General features: G+C 45.7%; 1 protein-coding gene across 10 annotated transcripts in view; it reads left to right on the forward strand.

Annotated features, from left to right (window-relative positions):
* The window catches only part of LOC133251412 (uncharacterized), a 391267-nt gene that overhangs the window by 59661 nt on the left and 308915 nt on the right, over positions 1–22691 (forward strand). For all 10 annotated transcript variants that reach the window (XR_009737610.1, XR_009737606.1, XR_009737602.1 and 7 more), the window contains exons 2-3: positions 7346–7429; positions 7557–7610. Coding sequence is in view for 1 of the 10 variants with exons in the window: in XM_061423823.1 (XP_061279807.1) it covers positions 7346–7429; positions 7557–7610 (138 nt within the window). In the remaining 9 variants the exon portion in view is untranslated. The remainder of the gene's footprint in view (positions 1–7345; positions 7430–7556; positions 7611–22691) is intronic.

Genomic DNA, 22691 nt, shown 5'->3' on the forward strand with positions numbered 1-22691 from the left:
GGACATGAGTTTGAGTAAACTCTGGGAGTTGGTGATGGACAGGGAGGCCTGTTGTGCTGCAGTTTATGGAGTTGCAAAGAGTTGGACACGACTGAGCCAATTAACTGAACTGAACTGAACTGTCTTGCTGGGGCTTCTCCTTTGTCCTTGGACGTGAGGTATCTTTTTTGGTTGGATCCAACATTCTCCTGTTGACAATTGTTCAGCAGCAAGTTGTAATGTTGGAGTTCTCCCAGGAGAAGATGAGTTCACGTCCTTTTTACTCTGCCATCTTATAGAACCCTATGTATGATGTAGGTCCCATTGTAATTCCCATTTTATAGGTCACAAGCCTGCCTAAGGCCATAGAATGAAACCAGGAACCAAAACTATGTGAAAAACTTAGAGCTTTTACCCTTTAACCTTTATAACAGAGCAGGCTACTGAGGCCTAAACATTCAATACTTATCTAAATATAAATGCACTGAAATATTTAATGTTAGGGGAAATCAGGATAAAACAAAACTTTGGACAAGAGGCACCATGATTTTGGAATCCACTTGATTGGCTATGGGATGAAAGAGAAGAAAAGATGACTTCACATTTTTGAGTGGTGACCACCAGAAGTATGGTGCTTTTAGGAACAGGGAAGTCAGGAAGAAAGCTATCTGTTTTTTATCTGTTTATTTTGTTTAGTGCCTCAGTTTCCTCATCTATAAAGCAAGGAGATTTGGCTGACTTTAAGGCTTCTGTAGCTGTAAACCTCTTGAAGTTTTGTTGTTCATTAGCTCAGTCACATCCTACTCTTTGTGACCCCTAGCTCAGTCACATCCTACTCTTTGTGGCCCCATGGACTGCAGCACACCAGGCTTTCCTGTCCTTCACCATCTCCCAGAGTTTGCTCAAGCTCATGTCCTTTAAGTTGGTGATGCCATCCAATCATCACATCCTCTGTCGTTCACTTCTCCTGACGTCAGTCTTTCCCAGCATCAGGGTCTTTTCCAGTGAGTCAGCTCCTCACATCAGGTGACCAAAGTATTGGAGGTTCAGCTTCAGTATCAGTCCTTCCAATGAATATTCAGGGTTGATTTCCTTTAGGATTGATTGGTTGGATTTACTTGCAGTCCAAGGGCTTTTCAAGAATTTTGTCCAACACTACAGTTTGAAAGCATCAATTGAAGTTTAAACGATTGGCAAAAATAATTAATTAAATCAGGAGGAATTATCTGGTAGGCAATTGGAATTCAGAGCTGGATGTGGATTAATAGAAGATGGTGTCTTTGTGGGTAATGGTTCGTTCAGTACAGGGAGTATATTAGTTTTCTAGGGCTAAAATGACAGAGGACCATAGACTGTGTCACTTAAACAACAGAAATTAATTTTCTCACTATTCTAGAGGCTAGACGTCTGAGATCAAAATGTGAACAGGGTTTGTTTCTTCTGCGGCCTCTCTCTCAGTTCAGTTCAGTTGCTCAGTTGTGTCTGACTCTGCGACCCCATGAATCGCAGCACTCCAGGCCTCCCTGTCCATCCCCAACTCCCAGAGTTCACTCAGAGTCATGTCCATCGAGTCAGTGATGCCATCCAGCCATCTCATTCTCTGTCGTCCCCTTCTCCTCCTGCCTCCAATCCCTCCCAGCATCAGAGTCTTTTCCAATGAGTCAACTCTTCGCATGAGGTGGCCAAAGTACTGGAGTTTCAGCTTTAGCATCATTCCCTCCAAAGAAATCCCAGAGCTGATCTCCTTCAGAATGGACTGGTTGGATCTCCTTGCAGTCCAAGGGACTCTCAAGAGTCTTCTCCAACACCACAGTTCAAAAGCATCAATCCTTCGGCGCTCAGCTTTCTTCACAGTCCAACTCTCACATCCATACATGACCACAGGAAAAACCATAGCCTTGACTAGACGGACCTTTGTTTGGCCATTTACGAGTGACAAGCGGCCTCTCTCTTGTCACTCGTAAATGGCCATTCTCTCCCTGTTTCACAGGGTCTGCCCTCTACCTGTGTCCCAATATCCTCTTATAAGTATACCATTGGATTCAGGTCCTAATGACCTTGTTAATTACTTTTTAAAGATCCTTTGTCTAAATATCGCCACACTGTGAGGTACCTGGGGTTAGGACTTCAACGTATGGATTAGGGAGAGAGGGAGGGGACACAATTCAGCTCATGACAGAAATCAGGAATCAGGCATGAGATGAGAGACAGGTGGATAACTGAAGAATATAGTGTCCCAGAGTAACCCATGGAGGAGAAATGTGCTGAAAGAGAGGTGGTTGTTGTTCACTTACTAAGTCATGTCCAAATCTTTGTGACCCCATGGACTGCAGCATGCCAGGCTTCCCTGTCCTTCACTATCTCCCAGAGTTTGCTCAAATTCATGTCCATTGAGTCAATGATTCTGTCTAACTATCTCACCCTCGGCCATCCCCTTCTTTTGCCTTCAGTCTGTCCCAGCATCAGGGTCTTTTCCAGTGAGTCAGCTCTTCAGGTCATGTGGCAAAGTACTGAAGGTTCAGCATCAGTCCTTCTAATGAATATTCAAGGTTGATTTCCTTTAGGATTGGTTTGATCTCCTTGTAGTCCAAGGGACTCTCAAGAGTCTTCTCCAGCACCACAGTTCGAAAGCATCAATTATTTGGCGCTGAGTGAAAGGTAATGAGGAACAAGAGTGGAAGAAAGTGAATTAACGGTGGGGTCTCCAGAGGACTACTTGCAAGGAAGCCATTCAGTAGAGAGATGGGGACAGCTTTGAGGGGTTGATGGATGCTGGCATAGGAAGAGAGTAGAGGGGACAGGGCCAAGAAGTGCCCTTCTGGCTTCAATTTCAGGCACAATAGATGCTCCTTGTATGTATTTTTTTAAGTGGTTTTTTTTTTTTTTTTTTAGCTGTTTCAGGTCTTAGTTGCTGGGCATTTGGGATCTTTCTTGTCATGTGGGATCTTTCCTTGTAGTGCATGGAGTCTAGCTGTGGCTTGTGGGGATGGGGTAGGGGTGGGGAGCTCTGTAGTTGTACCACGTGATCTTAGCTTCCCTGAGGCAAGTGGAATCTTAATTCCTTGACCAGGGATTGAACCCCTATCCCCTCCTTTGCAAGGCAGATTCTTAACCACTGGACTATCAGGAAAGTCCCAGATGTTCCTTCTATGTATTTATTGAATGAATAAGTAAATTTACTTTTCTCCTTTCTCTGATGCTCCATGGTCCTGGGAGGCAGCTTCTCTTTAGAAATTGAAATGAGGCTGCATTCCAGGACCTTGGCCTTCACCTCATTGTTCTTATTTGGCTAGGTCTTACCATCAAGCTATTGGAGAAGGAAATGGCAACCCACTCGAGTGTTCTTGCCTGGAGAGTCCCAGGGACGGGGAGCCTGGTGGGCTGCCGTCTATGGGGTCTCACAGAGTTGGACATGACTGAAGCGACTTAGCAGCAGCAGCAGCAGTACCATCAAGCTAGGGAGAAAAGGACATCTTTTTTCCTAGGAATAGAGAGAGGGAGAGGGAGAAGTGAGAATGGGGTGGTGTGAGGTTAGAGAGACCTTAGAAGTCATTTTGCAATTTTCTTATCTGCCCTCCAGAAATGAAGAGGTTATTCATTCATTCATTGAACAAAAAGTCTTCATTAATCACCTACTCTGGATTGTGCACTGTGTTAGGCAAGGGGGACATATATCAATGAAGCAAGTATCACAGATTGTTGACTGCTTGTGGAATGCCAGGCCTTATGTCAAAAGCTTGGTATACGTCCTCTCTCAAAGGCGGTATGTGACAGGGACTGTTGATGTTGCCTTTTTTTTTTCCATCGATAGGGAATTGACTCAACTGAAGCTTAGGATGGTTTGCTAACTCACTGTAAGTAACTTGAACTCAGCCCAAAGGCACTTTTTTCAGCCTTAGCTTCTGCTAGGCCCCTGGGTCTTCTCCCAGGGTACAGGAAGTGACTGGCTTAGGGTGTTCTGCCTGACTCAGGCCAAGCTAGGGATAAGGAGTCCCAGTTCCTGCCCTTGGCCTAAGAAAGGACGCTGTGTAAAGGGATGGATGTGGGTTAGGATAATAATGCCGAGTCACTGCCTATGAAAGCCCTGTGTCTTCCCCTTGTCCCAGCCACCACCTATAGCCTGGCTCAGCCCCTGTCCTTGTTGTCACACTCACATCCCTCCCGGTCTCACTGACAGCAGCTGGCATTGTGTCTCATGAACCAAAAACATGTTTCCTTCCTTCTCTGGAACTTCCTCAGAGCTACCAGAGAACATGGCCAGATTCTGGAATCCTATCCCCCAATGCCAGGGATTCCCCTTGTGCTTCCAGAGAATGAGAGAAACGGGTGTTCTGTGACTTCTGTTGTGTGAGATCATGAGGAAAACAGTCCAGTTACCTGTTTCTTCTATTTTAAAGTGAGGAGGAAGGTGGTCCTGCAGCTGACCAGTGAGTCAGTGGGTCTAGGGACTGAATGCTAGGTGTGGGTGGAGAACTCAGGAGGTAGAACCAGAGTTGGAAGAATCACCTCTAGTCTGGTCTAATCTGGCAATCAGAGGCCTTAAAGACTTAAGGGGTCTACAGATTTTTATCTATATCTATCTGTTTCTATATATGTGTGTGTATATATATACACATATATAAGTATGCATATGTGTATAATTTTTATACTTATGTAAATATATATATATTCATCACATTGTTTTAGTGATAGCAACCAACCTGCCCATCTGGAGGGGATTCATGAAATCAATAAAGGTTGTTCTCTACAAAAGAAATCTAAGTTGCCATTAATTACTGTGTGGTGGACCTATCAAGTGTGGGTAGATATGGAAGGGTGTTCAAGATGGTTATGTGAGTAAAGCAAGCCACAGATGGTGTATGTGTGTGTGTATGTTTCAATAGCCATGGGTGATTTCTAGAAATACTCTTGAGAAACTGCTAATTGGTTATTTCTGAAGAGCAGGAATGGACCTTTGGGTGGTGGCAAGACTTGCTCTTGTGCGAAGACTTTACACTCTTCTAGACTTTAAAAAGATTGTTTTTTTTTTTTTTTTTTATAATGAGTATGTATTGCTTTTATAATACAATGAGAACGAGAAAGGAAAGTAGAAGGAAAAAAGGCCTAAGAAGTTTCACAAGCCAAAGACACCAAAACAATTTCAGTGTTGAATTCAGGAGTGTTGAGGACAGGAGGAACAACACAGTGGGGCCTGAGATGACCTTGCATGATGGAACTTACCCCTAGCCACTGTTTGCAGAGATATGCTTTAACCACCCAGGGGTGGACACAGAGGTAGGAACTGGCAGGAAATCCTATTTGCCAGGCTGACTCATGACCGTAAGTCTAAAGTAAGATCCAGGCCAAAGTTCAACTTCACGGACAGGGACTGGAGCCTCTTATAACCCTGGCCAACGTATATTGAGTGTTTACCATGTTTCAAAGTAATGTACAAATTGCTTTACTTAGTGCTACATAATTTATCTTCACAACTCTGAGGTAGCACTCTTCTTATCCCAGTGTTACTGAGGTTGAGGGCTCTGAGGCTCAGAGGGTCCAAATCACACTCCCAAATACATACAGTTAATTGGTTAGGCTGGGGTTAACCTAGGTCTGTCTGTGGCAGAAGGCAACTCTCTTATTACTTCCTGAGTACTATTAAATGTTGAGCTCTTAGGGTCTTAAGAGCCCTCAGGTAGAAGAACAGGACATCCTTACTGTGCCATCAAGGAGCACCCAGGCTAGTTGGAGAAAACCACACCAACCTAGGTAGACTGTATAGTGACTTATATAAGGCAGTCATCTGGATTTAATTGGGCTGCGAAGTTGATAAGCTCTATTTGGATTTTCAATTTGGAGAGATCAACAAGGCCTGAAGTTGTCAATGAAGGCATCTTGGAGGAGGAAAGATGTAAACCAGGCCTGGAAGGATGGATGGAATCAAGAGAGGGGTGGGGAGGACATTCCAGAGAAGAGAATGTGCAAACTGTGCAGAAGTCTGCTCTGTTGTTTCTGAAACAGTAAAGCATCTTGCCTAATCAGCATGAAAGTTGTGTACGTGTGATAAGTGAGCTGATGTGTAGAGAGGGAAAAGAGAGCACTAGAAGTCATTCTGAAGGTTGAAACTGGAAGAAGAGTCGAAACTTAAATGTGGAAAGAAATAAAGAGCCTCCAAAGGCGTTTTGAGCGGTGAGGAGACACTATGAAAAGTGATGATTCAGAGAGGTTAATCTGATAGAGCTGTCAAAGTGACAGTGAAAGAGAGAGCCATGTGAAAACCTAGGTGTGGGGTGATGGGGACCTTGAGGTGGGTACCAGCAAAAGGAGTGAAAAAGGAGGGCCAGTGTGAAAGCTGCTTATGAAGGAAGAGGAAGCTACAGGACTTGATTGAGAAGAAACAGACTATGAAGGAGCAGGTCTGAGCCAAATAATTCCAGGGCTTCAAATCAAGGTGTCCAAAGAAGGGAACACACATATCTGGAAAAAGGAATTGGGAAAGGGTTTTGGTTTGCTATGAAGTGGGAGAAGATGATGGGTTGTGTCTTCGTTCCAAACCTCTTTTTTTCCTCCCAAGTTTGTAAGACAGCTTAGGGACTTTTTCTCACTTAAGTTTTCTTAGTTGTATAATACATAGGACTTCCTTTGGACTGGTTCATTCAGTCAACAGCTGTTTATTAAGCTGTTTTATGGTCTGGTTGTTGGGAACACAGCAGTGAGCAGACGGACCTGGTGTCTGTCCTCATGGAAGACAGATATTGAATAACAACTCATAAGGGTTCTTTCTTTGCTCCTAATATCAAGATAGCATTTCTTCGCCAAGACCAATTCTGTTCTATACCTGACAAATGTGAAGCATTAAGGGCATTTGTCAAATACTTTATTATAGACTGTATCTTGTAATAAAAAGCACCACAACCATTCATTTATTCCTTTGCTCTACAAATATTTATTGAGTGGCACTGTGGCTCTGTATTTTTAGCCCTTACGTTCACAAACTAGGGGAGGACATAGACAAGTAAGTAGGTAATGATAACATGGTGTAATAAGTGTAGTAAGGGGTAAACAGCAGGTATTGTGGGAACAAGTAGGAGGTGTTCTGATCTTGGAGGGACAGGTAACTGGACAGGAAAATGTCCCTGATAAGACTAATGAGATGTTAGCTATACAGGGACGGGAGTGAGGGTGAGTGTATGTGTTCCATGCAAAGGGGAAAGCTAATTCAAAGATCTGGACACTAGAGACGCCTAGACTTGTTGGGGAATGATTTGTAACCTAGAATTTTATACCTAGCACAACTACATATCAAAATGTGAAGAAAGAATAAAAGAAAAGGCAAGTTTGGATATACAAGGTGGCAAAAAATTATCTCCCATGTGTCTCTTCCCAGGAAGCTAGTGGAGGACCTGCAACGACAAAACCAAAGAATAAAGCAAGAGGATAGACATCATGGAAATAACTACATGGACCTCAGGTAGGAAGGGCTGAATCAAAAAGGAGACATAGTGAGCAGTTGGGACTTCATTATAATGACAAAATTACTTAAAGTAGTAATAGAATCGTATTCTAAACTAGTGCTCCCCTCCCACTTTGAATTCTAGGGACATCTTTGAGCAACATTGTGATTGGATTCAACCAGGAACAACAGTTTTAAGGTATTTAATATTTTGCATTCCTTTGAATAGGATGCTGCTGAGTTTTAAAGAATTTGGAAGTCATTGTACTAGGGAAACCTAAAAATGTGTGTAACTACTTCTTCAGTAGCCTTGTGCAATTTGGCAGTGTCCCCAGAAATTCCCAGCGTCAAGAGGTTGTAGAAATGTGAAGGCCTATACAGGCAGCCACAGGGCTATGAAAGTTCCTGGAGCAGTGCATGGTGGGAGAGGGATTGGTATAGGGAGGTAAGGGCCAGCTTCCAAATCGCAACCAAACTCTTTGATGGTCATTCTTTCTTCCCTAGAAAAGGAGACCCCTAGGAGAACATTTCTGCTAGAAAAGATCTGCTTACCAATTAAGTGCTGAAGCTGCTCTCTCCAGTGACTTTCAGACTGCCCAGAAATAAAATTTTAAGATGCCACCACCAGGTGACCAGAGATCCTTTCCTGTTGAACTTTTCTGTAGCTGGAATAAGGCAGTGTATGTTTGAGAGAGAGAGAGAGAGACAGAAAGGGAAGAGAGGAGGGAGGAGAGAGAGAATACATGTGTGTCTGTTCAGTGGGCTCAGAAGAAATTTATGGCTATGTTATGTTTTAGCAAATCATGGTCAAAGCCAGAGCAGGAATCCAGGTGTTCCCTAAATCTGAAGCTAAGCAGAACATTTTATTTATGGATTCAGCAGACAGACGTTTGTTTTCTTTGTTATATCTGCATTTCAAGTTCGGATGATAAAAGATCAGCCCAGAAACCAAGCAGCATATTATGGTGTTTACTGGTTTTACTGGCCATAAAAAAGGGCGTTACTCAGTTCCCCATCAGCTGAGAGAAATCCTTCCCCACCCACTCCTGGCCAACCTCTTTCCCTCCCCCTAAGCAAGTGAATTTTAAACACCACTCTAAAGTTGTTGGCTGGTGACCTGGAAAATTCCTTTTGCTTTGTTCCGCTGTTAATGGCCCATCAGTTTAAACCTCCTACCCCCAGAAACTTTCTTTCTCATAACTAGACAGAGGAAGGAGGAAGTAGACGTTAAAAAGAAAGAAAGAAAGAAAAGATTCCTATTCTAAGGGCTTTGAGAAGATTCAAAGATGGCCCAGCCCGGATGAATGGAAGGAAGGAATTTCATTTGTCTTGACCTGTCTGTACAGAAGCCAGCACAAGGGCATATGTAAATAGGGCCTTATTGAATACTTTTGATGAAGTGATAATTTTTGAATGCAGCCGTGGCTCAGCCATGTGGGATTTTAGTGGACACAGGTCTGGAAGTCTTCTAATTCTGGAGGCCAAGATTTGGATTTATGTTTGAGCTGTGTAAGCTAGTAAATGTGTGAACCTCATCGAGCCACTAAGCTCAGTAACCTTCCTTATTCTTATCCTATCATATTTAATGATAGTTAGTAAGTGTTTTTGATCTGTTATTAGTTATTAGTAACAATAAACTGTATTTAAAGATACAGTTAGTAACTGTTTTGGATCTTATTGTTATTAGTCCGACTCTTTGTGACCCCACGGACTGTAGCCTGACAGGCTTCTCTGTCCACTGGGATTCTTGAAGCAAGAATACTGGAGTAGGTAGCCAGTTCCCTTCTCCAGGGGATTTTCCCAACCCAAGGATCAAACCCAGGTCTCCTGCAATGCAGGTGGATTCTTTACTCTCTGAGCCACCAGGGAAGCCCTGTTCTTATTGTATCATAAAGATACAGTTAGTAACTGTTTTGGATTTTATTGTTATTAGTTGTAAAAATCAGTAATTATCATTGACTGTGTGTGCCAGGTATAGGTCTCAGGACACTTCCTGTATTATCTCATTTAATCCTCACTGAACAACTCTATGAGGTAAGTACTATTATTATTTCCATTTTAAAGAAGAGGAAACTGAGGCTTAGTGAGGGTGGTAGAGCTGAGATTCCCACCTAGGTTCTCTTTCTATTAATAGCTGATGCTCTTAACCTCAACATTATTCTGTTTACAAACTACAAAGATCTGCTGCTGCTACTGCTAAGTCGCTTCAGTCGTGTCCGACTCTGTGCGACTCCAGAGACGGCAGCCCACCAGGCTCCCCCGTCCCTGGGATTCTCCAGGCAAGAACACTGGAGTGGGTTGCCATTGCCTTCTCCAATGCATGAAAGTGAAAAGTAAAAGTGAAGTCGCTCGGTTGTGTCCGACTACAAGAGACCCCATGGACTGCAGCCCACCAGGCTCCTCCGTCCATGGGATTTGCCAGGCAAGAGCACTGGAGTGGGTTGCCATTGCCTTCTCCAACAAAGATCTGAGAAAACACAGTTAAGAGGAAGCACAGAGTGGCCATGCAGTTCTCCCTAGAGCATGACAGTTGGTCACCTTGAATTTGCTGAGCTATCACTGGAGGGGACAGTTCTGCATATAATGTTGAAAGCAGGTCACTGCCTCTGGCCACGCAGATTTCTGGAATAAAGTTCTGTCCACAAATCTCTCTTAAGGTTTTGGTCTGTCAGATTCCGTTTCTCAGCTGCCAAAACAACAACCTAGATGCACAGAGAAATCAGAGCCTTTGAACACTAGTGCCGCGCCCTTTACCCATCCCCACCACCAAGTAGCACCTATGGCCTTTCAAATGCACTTGGTCATCTCTTACATCATTTGGAGCTGGCAGATCTCAAACCCATCTTCTGTAACCCAGAAATGCCGAGGAACCCTCCCTAGCTGGACGGGAGGCAGCTGACCAGGTGAGAGACTGCCACTGACCTAACACACTGAGGACAAAGCAACTGTGGAAGAGCAATGGGACCATTAACACCAGCTAGCAAGCTCTGAAAACATGGCATTAGTACAGGTTTACTGAGCCCTCGCTCTAGACCCCAGGAGTCGCAACTACTGAAGTCTACATAGCTCAGTTGGTAAGGAATCTGCCTGCAATGCAGGAGACCTAGGTTCAATTCCTGGATTGGGAAGATCCCCTGGAGAAGGAAATGGCAATCCACTCCAGTATTCTTGCCTGGGAAATCCCATGGACAGAGGAGCCTGGCTGGCTACAGTCCATGGGGTCGCAAGAGTCGGACACGACTTTGAGACTAAACCACCACCACCACTTGCCTTAGTGCCCGTGCTTCACAACAAGAGAAGCCATCACAATGAGAAGCCTGTGCAGAGTAATGAAGACCCAGTGCTGCAAATAAATAAATAAAAGAAAAAACAAAGTAACAATCTACCTCCAAAAGAAATTACCAAAAATGAAAAATGGCCTTGCTGTGGGTGTACCCTGGGTGGAATTCCCAAGACCCAGGGTAGGCTTTTATGTTCTCTCTTTCGTGAAAGTGTGTCCAACTCAGTTGTGTCTGACTCTTTGTGACCCCATGAACTGTAGCCCACGAGGCTCCTCTTTCCATGGGATTCTCCAGGCAAGAATACTGGAGTGGGTAGATGGCATTCCCTTCTCCAGGGGATCTTCCTGACCCAGGGATGGAATCCAGGTTTCCTGCATTGCAGGAAAATTCTTTACCATCTGAGCCACCAGGGAAGTCCCTTATTAGAAGTATCTTTATCTTAAAAAATTAATACATGATTGTTGTCAACAATTTAAATAATATGGATATTAATACAGAGAAATTAAAAATATATCATTAACAGAACACACTCCCTGACTCCCCTCCCCTGATCCCTGCCCCCTGCCCCCATGCACCAGTCCTGGCATTACTAGTAACAGTTTGATGTCTCTCCTTCCAGATGGTTCTGGTGATTTCCTATGTGTGTGGAATTTTCATAAATATCAGTGAGAAGATCCTATTCTGTAACTTGTATATCACAAATACATTTCTAGTCTAACCATACAGCTCTCTTCTCCTTTTTGATGGCAGCACAGTATTCTACCATAAGAACGGATCAACTTCCTTTTTCTCCTTTTTATTTTATTTTTATTTATTTAATTTTGGCTCTGCCATGTGGCATGTGGCATCTTAGTTCCCTTACCAGGAATTGGACCCATGCCTCCTGCAGTGGAAGTGTGGAGTCTTCACCACTGGACCAGCAGGAAAGTCCCCAGCTTCCTTTTTTTCTAATCTCTGCTTTGACAGATCTTTTACTCTCCTGAGAACCTGTCTTGCTCCCACTTAGCAAGCCCTTGTCTGGGTCCTGCCTCAGGAAACTGCACAGATGGGAAGGTGGTCAAGAGGTGAAAAGGACAGGGGTGGGCACCATATGGGAGAGTGTGGGGATGAGTGTATTCTATCCTCGCCCTACTGGGATACACAGGAAGCTCTTTTCTCTCTTCCTCACCTTGCCAAATGGCTCCACTGTCTAGCTAAAAAGCTGCACATTTTATGGGAATATCTTTGAAAACGATTAGGAGGATCAATTTAGAGAAACATAAAAGGCTGTCGTCTTAGAGTCACACTCTATCATTTGGGACCTCCACTCTGGGCATGTACACCTTGGGGCTGTCAGGATCACCAGAGGTCATCCAGGCCAGTCTCCTGCCTCTATCCAAGATGGATGAGTAGCTCCTTCTGAAAGCACTCTGTGCTCCTCTCTTGGTAGCTACTTTTTGTGACTAACATCTCCATTAATTACAAATGTGCTCTTTCTCCCTGGAAAGGCATTCTAGTATAGAGGATTCAGGCAAGACCACTTATTAGCTAAGTGCTCTTGACCGAATTTCATATTATTTCTCTATCTCAGTTTCCTCATCTGTGGAATGGGGATAATAGTATGTGTCTAATTTGGTAGGGTAACTTGTCTTTTTTTTTTGTTTTTTGGTAACTTACCATATATACATAGCATATTTGGTGTATTATATAGTAGATGCTAAGTACTCACTGATGGGAGTGATTATACCCTGAGTCCAAACAAGATCACTGGCTTCTAACCTAGGCTGCACACTAAACTCCCCTGAAAGTGAAAGTGTTAGCCTCTCAGTGGTGTCCTACTCTTTTCGACCCATAGATTGTAGCCCATCAGGCTCCTCTGCCTGTGGGATTCTCCAGACAAGAATACTGGAGCGGGTAGCCATTCCCTTCTCCAGAGGATCTTCCTAACCCAGGGACTGAATCCCTGTCTCCTGCGTTGCAGGCAGGCCCAGCCAGGCTCCATTAGCAGTGATTCTGATTCTGCTGGTCTGTGGTGGAACGGGACAGGACAATTGAAGGTTTTTTGAAAATCTCTCTGGGAATTCTAATTTGTACCAAGGTTGAGAACTACTGATTCTAGTTTCGTGATCTCATTTTCCAGATGAGGCCTGGAGTGGGGAAAGACTTGCCCAGGTTATACAGCCTGACCACAAGGACCCAGGTCTCTCTTATCCTGGGTGCCAACCTCCAAGACTTGTCCTCATGAAGGAAATCTGTTCTTTGGGTGCCCTTCAAGTGAAAGTGGAAGTCGCTCAGCTCTGTCCAACTCTTTGCAGCCGGATAGACTATACAGTTCATGGAATTCTCCAGGCCAGAATACTAGAGTGGGTGGCCTTTCCCTTCTCCAGGGGATCTTCCCAACCCAGGTCTCCTGCATTGCAAGCGTGTTCTTTACCAGCTGAGCCACTAAGAAAGCCCTTCAGGTGCTGCCCCAACTTTCAGTCTCTTTCCTGAGAATGCTATATAGACCTCTCAACTAACTTAACAGGAACGGTGATTTTTCCCCCTTCTGGTCCCAGTCAGATTGTCCCCTGCTCAGAGAGTTCTCCAGACCAGAAGCTGCTCTTCTAGAAAATATGACCCTTTAATCATAGCACTTAAGAATAAGTGAAATAATCCTGTTCATTCGTTTGTTCATTCATTCAAGAATCTAAGCCCCTTGGGGGCAGGGACTGATTCTGTCTTGTTCCTGCTGTACAGGGCCTAGAATGGTGACCAGCCCTCATTAAATGACTGAATGAACGAAATCTCAGGAGGGCAGTTGAATATATTTTATTTTTCTGTTCTAGCCATCTGATTCTCATTACTCCTACAGCTTGGGAAGCCTCTCTGCTTTGGCGTTTTATAAACCTTGTGTGCGTACGTCGATATTTTAACCATAAATCCAGAGTTTAGGGGTGGAAAAATTCAAGGCCAGGGGATTGGAGGAGAGGGATAAAAACTACCCGGAGGTCCGAGGCTGGGACTGCGCTGCCTCAGGGTTGGGGTGGGGAAGGGAAGAGAAACGTCGGCGGGGGTTGGGGGGGTCCCCTTCTGCCCGCTGGGTGTCCCCTTGGCGGGACATAGCCCCGGGCTGCGACATCAGAGGGGTGCTCCGCTGCCGCCTTTACCTCCGTCCTAGGATGGGGACGGGAGGTGGGAGGATGCCCCAGAGAAGGGGACACTGCCCGGGTCGCGGCCCGAGGGACCGCCTGGCGCAGTAGCCCCCGCATTCCGGCAGCGCGCGCCCCGGGAGGTGGCGCCTTAGGGAGGCTGTAATTTTTTTTTTTTTGGAGCCACAGGGGAGGGGGGAGGGGAGCCCAGTGTGTGTCCCTTTAAGAGCCGGAGCGCTGCCCCCGCCTCGCAGGCGCCCAGAGCCTCACAAAAGAACAGGATGTTGTTGATTTGTCACCAAACCACAGAGAGGAAATGATTGTAAATTTCCTTTAAACATCCCCACCGCGCTCCAGCCGCCCCCGCTTCCGCCTCCGTCGCCCCCGCCCGGCCGGGCGCAGCGGGGCCTCGGCGCTCCCGCGGGGCGTCCTCTCCACGGCCTCCCCGGCCAGGCCACAAGCCCCGGCCGGCTCCGGGGCGCCTGCGGGAAGAGCCCCCGCCCCGCGCCCCCCTCGCGTTCCAGTTGCTTTCTTCTGATTATTTTTTCAGCAGCTGCCACAGAAAGGGCCTCAGCTTGTGTGCAGCCTCGCGCGCCACCCTTGCCTCCTGGCCCTTTTCCTCCTTGAACGGATGACACCCGCACCTGCACCGCGGGCCCTGTCCAGGAAGAACCTGAGCATGACCCCGCGTTGAGCCTCTGGATTCCCTACAGTCGCAGTGATCATTAGTTCCAGAGTCGCGGGGGTGGGTGGGGGGCGCACTGAGGCCCAGGGAGGTTACCGGATAGCTGAATGGTCACCAGCTCCTGGAACCATCTGGGGACTCTTTGAGCACCTACCTAGGAAGTTTAATTCACCCTGAGCTTACGTCTGTAACCCCACGGCTTCACTGCCACCAGAACATGTTAGAAGTCTCAGATCTTCAATTGTGGCCGTTTCCATTGGGAAGTCCAGTGTAACAGGTGGTTAAGACCAGGTTGTTTCAAGAGGCGCATCCCCCACCATTTCCAACAGGACAGCCCCGCACCCTTCCAGGAGCTGCTAGGGTCTTGGTTAATTACACCTGTGATTTTATCCATTCTTAACTTTCCCGACCCCTCCCCACATGTCTTGGTATGATTTCTGGAAGCCTCTGGTACAGTTCCAGTTTGCTCCCAAGCTGGGCCTGTGGTGGAGCGCTCCAGTCTGGGCTGTGGTCTAGGGGAAGGTTGCCTTTGTTGCACACAGTGTTCTTTTGGAGCAATTAATGTTTGTGATTCCGGCACTGGCTTAAATATTCAGAGCAGCAGCTAACATCCCAGGCGTGATGTGCAGCGGATTTTCTCATTTCATCTTTCCAATATTACCTTGAGGTTGGCATTGCTATGGTCTTTATGCGCATGAGGAAACTGAGGTTCATAGAGGCTGAGGAACATGACCAACTCACACAAGAGTAAGGTGCGAGTGACCGGACTCATTTAGTCCTCACTCTGGTTACTGGTGGTGTCCCTCTTTGTTTGGTGCTTTAAATCTGATTGAGGGGACTAGTAGTAAAAGGATGCGGGGATTTTTGTTGTGTCTTTTGTCACCCCAGCCTCCAGGGAGCTCTCAATCAGGTCCCACTTTCTGGGGAAAAAAAAAAAAAAACCTGAGTGGCTGACACCCTCAGGCTGGAATCTGCCTTTTTGGGACTGTACCCTCAGATCTTGGAGAAGGAGGGGGCCTGTTGTGGAGTCTTGGTTCTTTCCCCTCTACTTGAATGGGAAAACGGGATCCTTGAAAAAGATTTCCCTGGTGTTGGATTCCTAAAGCCAAATAGCCCCCTTCATTTCAAGACCCTGGATTCTAAGCTCAGAGGCCGTGAGGTGGAGGTGGGTGGGGGGAGGAGGAGTGTTTGCCTCTGGATTTCATCAGTGTCCTATAGAACAGTTAATGGCATCCTGTACCTGCTCTGTGCTACGCACTGCCCACATGCTGTTTCTGGGTTTTCTCATTTGATCCTGTGATGAATCCTAAGAGATGAAAAGTTAGTTCCCAGAGAGGTTGTGCCCCTGGGAATGTTGCAGCTGGGGTTTCTGTCCGTCCCCACATGGTCCATGTGTGTATGTAAGAGGGAGTCATTCAGATACTGTAGAAACAGGGCTGCAGTGCTTGCCTTTAGTTGGTGCAGAAAGCCAAGAGGGTCCTCGATGCTTGTGGACTTGAGAGAGAAGTGCAATGGCTTTTGGCTCCTTTATCCTGCAGCTGTCTGCAGTCCCTCAGCACTGAGCCTATTTGTTGATGGATTTCCAGAGCGGCTGCGGTGTCTCCACCTGTCCTTGTTGCTTTTATAGACTGCCAGTCACTGGGCATCTGGGTCCTGGGCACTTGGGAGGGAGCGCCATCTGCTTAATTGTTTCCAGTCCCCAGATGAGGAGCACCGGGTACCAAGAAGCTGAGTCGTTGGTCTGAGCAGGCTGGCTCGAGGCAGAGCAAGGCACCAGGAGTCAGGGCTCCCAGCCTCCACCACCACACAGTTCTAGGGAGGCTAGAACCAGAGGGCAGGTCATCTGGTGTCTCTCAGCTTCAGTTTCCTACCCTGTGAAGAACTCTGGCCTGTATGGTCTCTTGTGGCCCTTCTCGTCATCGTCATCAGAAAAACAACTTCTGTTTATTCATTCAGTTAATATTTATTAAATGCCCACTGTATGCCAAGAACCTCTTTTATAGGTGCTGCAGATACAGCAGTTAACAGAACCAAAGCTCTGGCTTCTTGGAGTTTATCTTTTAGGATACAAAAAATTATATACACTTATTTATATATATTTAAAAGAAATACATGTACATTTGACCCTTTACCCAGGGGTTAGGAGCCCTTACCCCCACTCAGTAGAAAACCCACATACTACTATCTTTGCCTCAAAAACAGTTTGATAAATGACTCATCCAAGCACAAGAACCTGAAACAGTTTGGATAGAATCAGGACTCAAACCCTAGTTCTTTGAATTCCATGTGTTATGATCTCTAATTGAACACAAACTTGCCCCACACTTAGTTAAAGGTCTCTAAAAGAAAAATACAGATACTATAATGAAAAGTTTGTGTATAAATGGATCTGCACAATTCAAACCCACATTGTTCAAACTGTGTGTGTGTGTGTATGTAAAATGTCAAGTAGTGTTTTGTGCTGTGGACCAAGATGAAGAGGAGATGCAGGGTGTGTGTATGAGATGGGGGAGTAGTATTTTATTTTATTTAAGGTAGTGAGGGAAGGCTCGTTGATAAGGTGATGTTTAAGGTTTGAGATGAGGGGAAGGGCTGAGCTATGCAGCTTTTTGGAAGTTTGCTTTAGCAGTAGGAACAGCGCAGTGAAGGCTGGGAGTTGGGAGTAGGTTTCATAGCACTTAGAGTGTGTTAGGTACTGTGCTAAGTGCCTTATGTTCTACATTTAATTCTGTTATCGCTGAATTTTATTTGAAGAAGCTGAGGTTCAGAGAGGAAGCCAAGGTTCAGAGAGGTTAAGTGATTTGTCCAATACCATGCAGCCAGTAGGTAGTGGAGATGAAATTAAAATGCTCCTCTTAACCATCATGTTGCCTCCCACTCAGGGACTCTTCTTATGGATCTGGTACTTCCTTTATGACCTGCTTTTTAAAAAAAAAATTCTTTTTTCCCCCCTTCTCTGTGCATGCAAAATCTTGGTTCTTAGACCAGGGATTGAACCTGGGCCATGGCAGTGAAAGTGCCAAGAGTCCTAACCACTGGACCACCAGGGAACTCTCCATGACCTGGTTCTTAGATTTTGTAGGGAGTAAGTGTCAACAATAGCCAGGGTAGCTCCTGGCCTCTGAGTTGCATGGTTCTGGGGGTTGAGCTCAGGGTCTGAAGTTCCATTTTATGGGTGGAAGAAGGTAATCTGTTTGATGCTGAAAACATCCCGTGTTGTGTTTATGGCAGAAGATGGAAAAACACCGTCAGATTAGTGTAAACAAGAGAAATGGAAGAATGGGGTAGCCTGAATCCCTCCAGCCCCTTCCTTGGTTTTAATTTCCCTATGACGGGGCCCGACACAGCACGCTGTATTATACAGTGATATGAAAACACTTGGATTAGTGAACTGAGATTTATAGGGCGGACGGGAGCCAGCGGAGAAGACGGCAGTCAGCGGAGAAGACGGCAGTCATCTCTTTTATTTGCAGGCAGATACCCAGATTGCCACTGGCTTGCTTTTTCTTCCTGACACTATCACCTACTCTGCTTAATTAGATCCTTTCCCCCTCCCATACCATTTCCAACTCCCTCCCAGCAGCTGGCTGCTCAGCCGAGTTGGTGAAGCTGCATGCAGAACGCTTTCCCAGAGTCCAGGGAAGATGAGTCAGAAACACAGCACGTGAAAATCAGGGCTGGGACCTGTGCATCAGGCTGTGAACCTGCCTCATCAGCAACGTGTGGCAGGATGAGGAGGGCTAGACGCAGGGCCACGTGCTTCTCAGGTCTCATAAGTTTCCACCCTGAGCATCCTCTTTGTTGTGGGGAGCAGAGACAGTGAATTCCCCAGACAGCAGACCACCCCCAGCACACTTTTCCAAAAGCACATCGAAAGAGTTCAGTCCTGCCTCCGAAGTATTTTAGAGTACTTTACTATGTTCAAAGTATCGTTCTGGACTCCGAGGAGGGTGAGAGGTAGCTGGGAACTGAGATGAACAGACTGCTGCTAAAATCTACAATAGAGGGAAATAGAGTGGAATGGCCAGATTAATTTCTTCAGTAAGTATTTACTGAGTACCTGCTTTGTATCAGGCATTGTTCTGGGCACTGAGGGGACCCAGCAGTGGCAAGACATGCAAATAAGTCCCTGGCCACGTGGACTTATGGTCTACCTGACTGGGGGAGGGGCAGGGCAGTAAGTTCATTACTAAAGAAAGAGCCTAAGAACTATGGAGAAAAACCAAGTGGGGGAGGTGGTGAGAGAGTGCTTGGCCTTAATTTTAAAAGGAAGTCAGTGAAGGCAGGATAGTGTGGTGGAGACTGAGAGAGCTGATCTGGAATCTAGGCTTTGACATCTAGACTGATTTTTTTTTTAAGTTTCTGTGATCAACTGATCTCAACGTTATTTCTCGTCTGTGAAGTGGTACTACTAGTTATAGACATTCCTGATTTAAACTGATTAAGTGAGGGAAAAAAATATATACAATACACACTTAATTAGGGCTCTGTGACTGTTAACTGTTCCAAGTATTATGTGTGCTTGTAATAGAGTAATGGGAAGCTGAAGGAGTGACTTATTCTGTTTGGGGAAAAAAAGGATTATTATCCCTGTCACGTTTTGTTTTTCTAGGAATCACAGCTTGCCTGTACACAAGGAGAAGGCAGGGATGCGGATGAACTTTTGAAGCTAGAATTCAGATTGGAGGGGATTTAGATAAGGGTTTGGTATGTGGGATGTAGGTGGGGGTTGGATTATTGTTGGTATTTTGCATTCTCTTTTTAAAATGATTTTCCACATGCTTTGTGTTTGCCCTGATACTCCACAACAAGCCTGGCAGGGAGGCTGGGGCTGCCCATTAGACAAACAGGCACAGGATGTGAGTGCCCAGCCAAGGTCACCGCCAGTCTCCTGAGGAGATCTCCTGCCGGTCTTGAGATGAGTCATCCTGGAGTGTTGCTCCCGGGGTGAAATCACAAAGGAAGGAAGGCTTGGATTTATTGCAGGCAGTACGGGAAGTTTCCTGTTCTTGAGAAATCTCAGAAACAGTAACCCTCCACCTGAGGGGCCTTATTCTTCAGAGGTCAGCCTCCTGTGTAGCCTGAAACCCTTTAGAAGATACGGGATCTGATTTGGGGTGAGGGAGAGGGTCTTAAAAGCTTTGGGCATAAACAGAGGCGAAAGAAAGGAGATGAAAAGAGGGAAATGTATAGCGGTTGAGAGCTTGGGGTCTGGGTTTGGTGGTTCTGCCAGTTACCAGCTGGGGCAAGTCCTAGAACCTTCTCCAAGCCTCATTTCCTCATTTGTAAGATGGAATAGTAATGGTCCCTAACTCCCAGGTTGTTGGCACAGTGACACACAATGATGAATGCCAAGGGTTTAGCATAGCGCCTGGCAGAAAGAGGCCCTTAGTAACATGAGCTGTTATTATTGGAGAGGAAAAAGAGGCCATGCTGGGAAAGGAGTGAGAGTGAGAGGGTCCCCAGGTTACTGCATCTCTCCTGATGCTAAGCCGTTTAGATGGGGTCTTTTTGTTTGTTTATTTACTTGACTATGCTTACTTGGTCATGGCATGTGGGATCTAGTTCCCTGACCCAGGATTGAACCTGGGCCCCTTGCATTGGAAGCATGGAGTCTTAGCCACCAGACCAGCAGGGAAGTCCCTCGATGAGGTCTTGATAAAGCTCTTTCTGCCTGGGGTACTTTCTCCTCAAGGAGTTTCTACTTTGACCAGCAGCGCATACGTGTGTGGTCACTTCAGTTGTGTCTGACTCTTTGTGACCCTATGGACTACAGCCTGCCAGGCTCCTCTGTCCATGGGATTCTCCAGGCAAGAATATTAGAGTGGGGTGCTGTTTCCTCAGTCTTCCCAACTCAGGGATCGAACCCTTATCTCTTGGGTCTCTTGCATTGGCAGATGGGTTCTTTACCACTAGTGCCATCTAGTAGACAAGCATATGATGTCCTCTGGTCCTTACTCATATTCCCTGGCATCGTGGTTCAGCGGGAATGGTGAGCCTGGGATTGTCCTTTGTTGCTTCCCTCTCTCCCCCTCCCTTTAACCCTTGCTTCTCTGGCAGACCTGTTATTTGTCCTGTCTCTGTTGACTCCATAGAATGAAAATAATGAGCCTGTCTCCACTGGTAATTGTCTAGGAACAGATCAAGTCCCCTCCCAGTCATCTGCCTCTGATTGAACACACTCTGCCTGCTGCAGACAGTCCTGCTGGAGCTTGGTGCCCAAACACAGGCACTGGGAACCCATTGGCTAGATGTCATTTCAAGGGTGGTGACACCCCACTGGACAGCCTTGAGGTTTGCTGAGGATGTTACACCTTGGTTCTGGGACCAAGGCGGAAAGCTCTGAGAGTACCTCTGAGTGTTTACCCAAAACGCTAATTATTATGTTGTCCAATTATGAATCTGCTCTTCATCTTCCAGCTTCACTTCCTGTCCCCTCTTGGATGTAGAAGATTTCCTTAAGAAAACTGACTACAGCCTTTTCCAGCTGGGCTGAACAGTTGCATGGGCTTGGGGTCAGGAAGCTCCAGAGTCTCCATATTTTTCTGAATTTTATAGAAATTGTCCCAAGAGCAGACCTCTTAGGAATAGTACTTCCTAGCCTGAGTGAGAAGGGCAGAGTTGTGGGTCAGAGGAATCTTAAATTTAATTGTATTATTCTGTTCCAATAGATTCTAGTCCTGTTGATATTTGTGTATCTTTTATTAAGATATAACCATCTTGAATGGAAAGCAAAATAAAACCCACCACGTCCTCTTCTTTCTGAAGGACCCTGCGCTTTTTGCCTGAAATCCATTCTCATCTTTATCCTCACACATATCCATATATTGTGAGCTCTTTCACCAGGAGCCTGGATTGTGCTAAACCTTTTATGTATTTTTCCACTTGATCTCAAAGTAACTTTAGAATGATGGAATTATTATCCCTATTACTTTGATGAGAAGCCTGAGGCTCTAAGAGGTCATGTGGTCATGGCTGGCAACACTGGGATTCAAACCCAAGTCTGATTCCATCCAAAGCCTGTAAACTTAGTGTATGATTTCTGCGACAGTTATTCATTCAGCATTATAGGCTAGACCTTTCCCCTGCCCCCCTATGCCTTGATAGAGTTCCTAGTTACTGTTTAAAATGAAAACATAGGATTCCCTGGAGCATCACTGTGTAACCATTTTCTACTCTGGGCCTTTGTGGGCAAGGTCATTGGCCAGGGGCTGCAGAGCGGTGGAGGCAGTAAAGGTGCACAGCGTGGTAAGGGGGGAAATTTGGGCTGCTGGAAGCAGGAGCACACTGCAGCTGAGAGGAACACACAAATGCATACCCCCTGGCTCATTTTAACATTAGGAACTTGAGTTGGCAGCTCTGTGCTACCTGGTCATTATTTCAGCTGGGTAATAGGTGTAGGGCTGGGTGCCCATGCAGCAGCTCTCAGCTCTGGTGAGGGAGGCAGCGAAGAATCAGTCCTCTTGAGGTAGATAGGAGAAGAATTTCTATCTCTATCTTATTGGTAGGGGATCTGATCTTGAAGATGGCAGGAGGTTTTCCTGCCAAGCATAGGTCTGAAGTGGCAAGATGAAGACCAGAGCATTGGCGTTCAGACTCCTGGTGCCTTTCTCCTCCATAGTGGCGTTTGTTTCTCTTCCTCTGGCTCATCTCCTCTAGGCCTCTTTTCTTCCTGATACATGGGGATGCTTCCCAGGTAAACTTAAGGTATACAAATGCACCTTAGCCACAGCTGTTACAGCAAGGCTAGCACCACGTGGATAACTAGATTTCTAGAGAATTTCTAGATAACTGGATTTCTAGAGAAGAGCAGAGTGGCTGGCAGAGAAAATAACTTGTTTCCTAAAAACTTCCAAGTATTGGTGGGATTTTGTCTTGTTGGGCCAGGATACAAATGGTAGCTCGGTTTCCTCCCTTAAGTCTTCAAGAAGCCTTTCATCTGCCGCCTGGAGCAGTGCTATAAACATCTTTCTCGATGTTTATTGCACATTTTTCTTACACAGTAGGAAGATTGGAGTCCTTTGCAAGAGTGTTGACAAACAGCGTCCAGTTCTTAGGATGACAAGCCAAACTTTAAAAAAAAAATGTTTTTAATGCAGCTCTGCAGCTTATCAAAATAAAATGAAGATTCAGATTCATTTATGTATGAATGAAATAGACCATTTTGGAAAGGGGTGTTAAAAATTCATGTATCTTTGCTAATG

Source organism: Bos javanicus, chromosome 7 (genome assembly GCF_032452875.1).
Source record: "Bos javanicus breed banteng chromosome 7, ARS-OSU_banteng_1.0, whole genome shotgun sequence".
In the NCBI taxonomy this organism is placed as follows: Eukaryota; Metazoa; Chordata; class Mammalia; order Artiodactyla; family Bovidae; genus Bos; species Bos javanicus.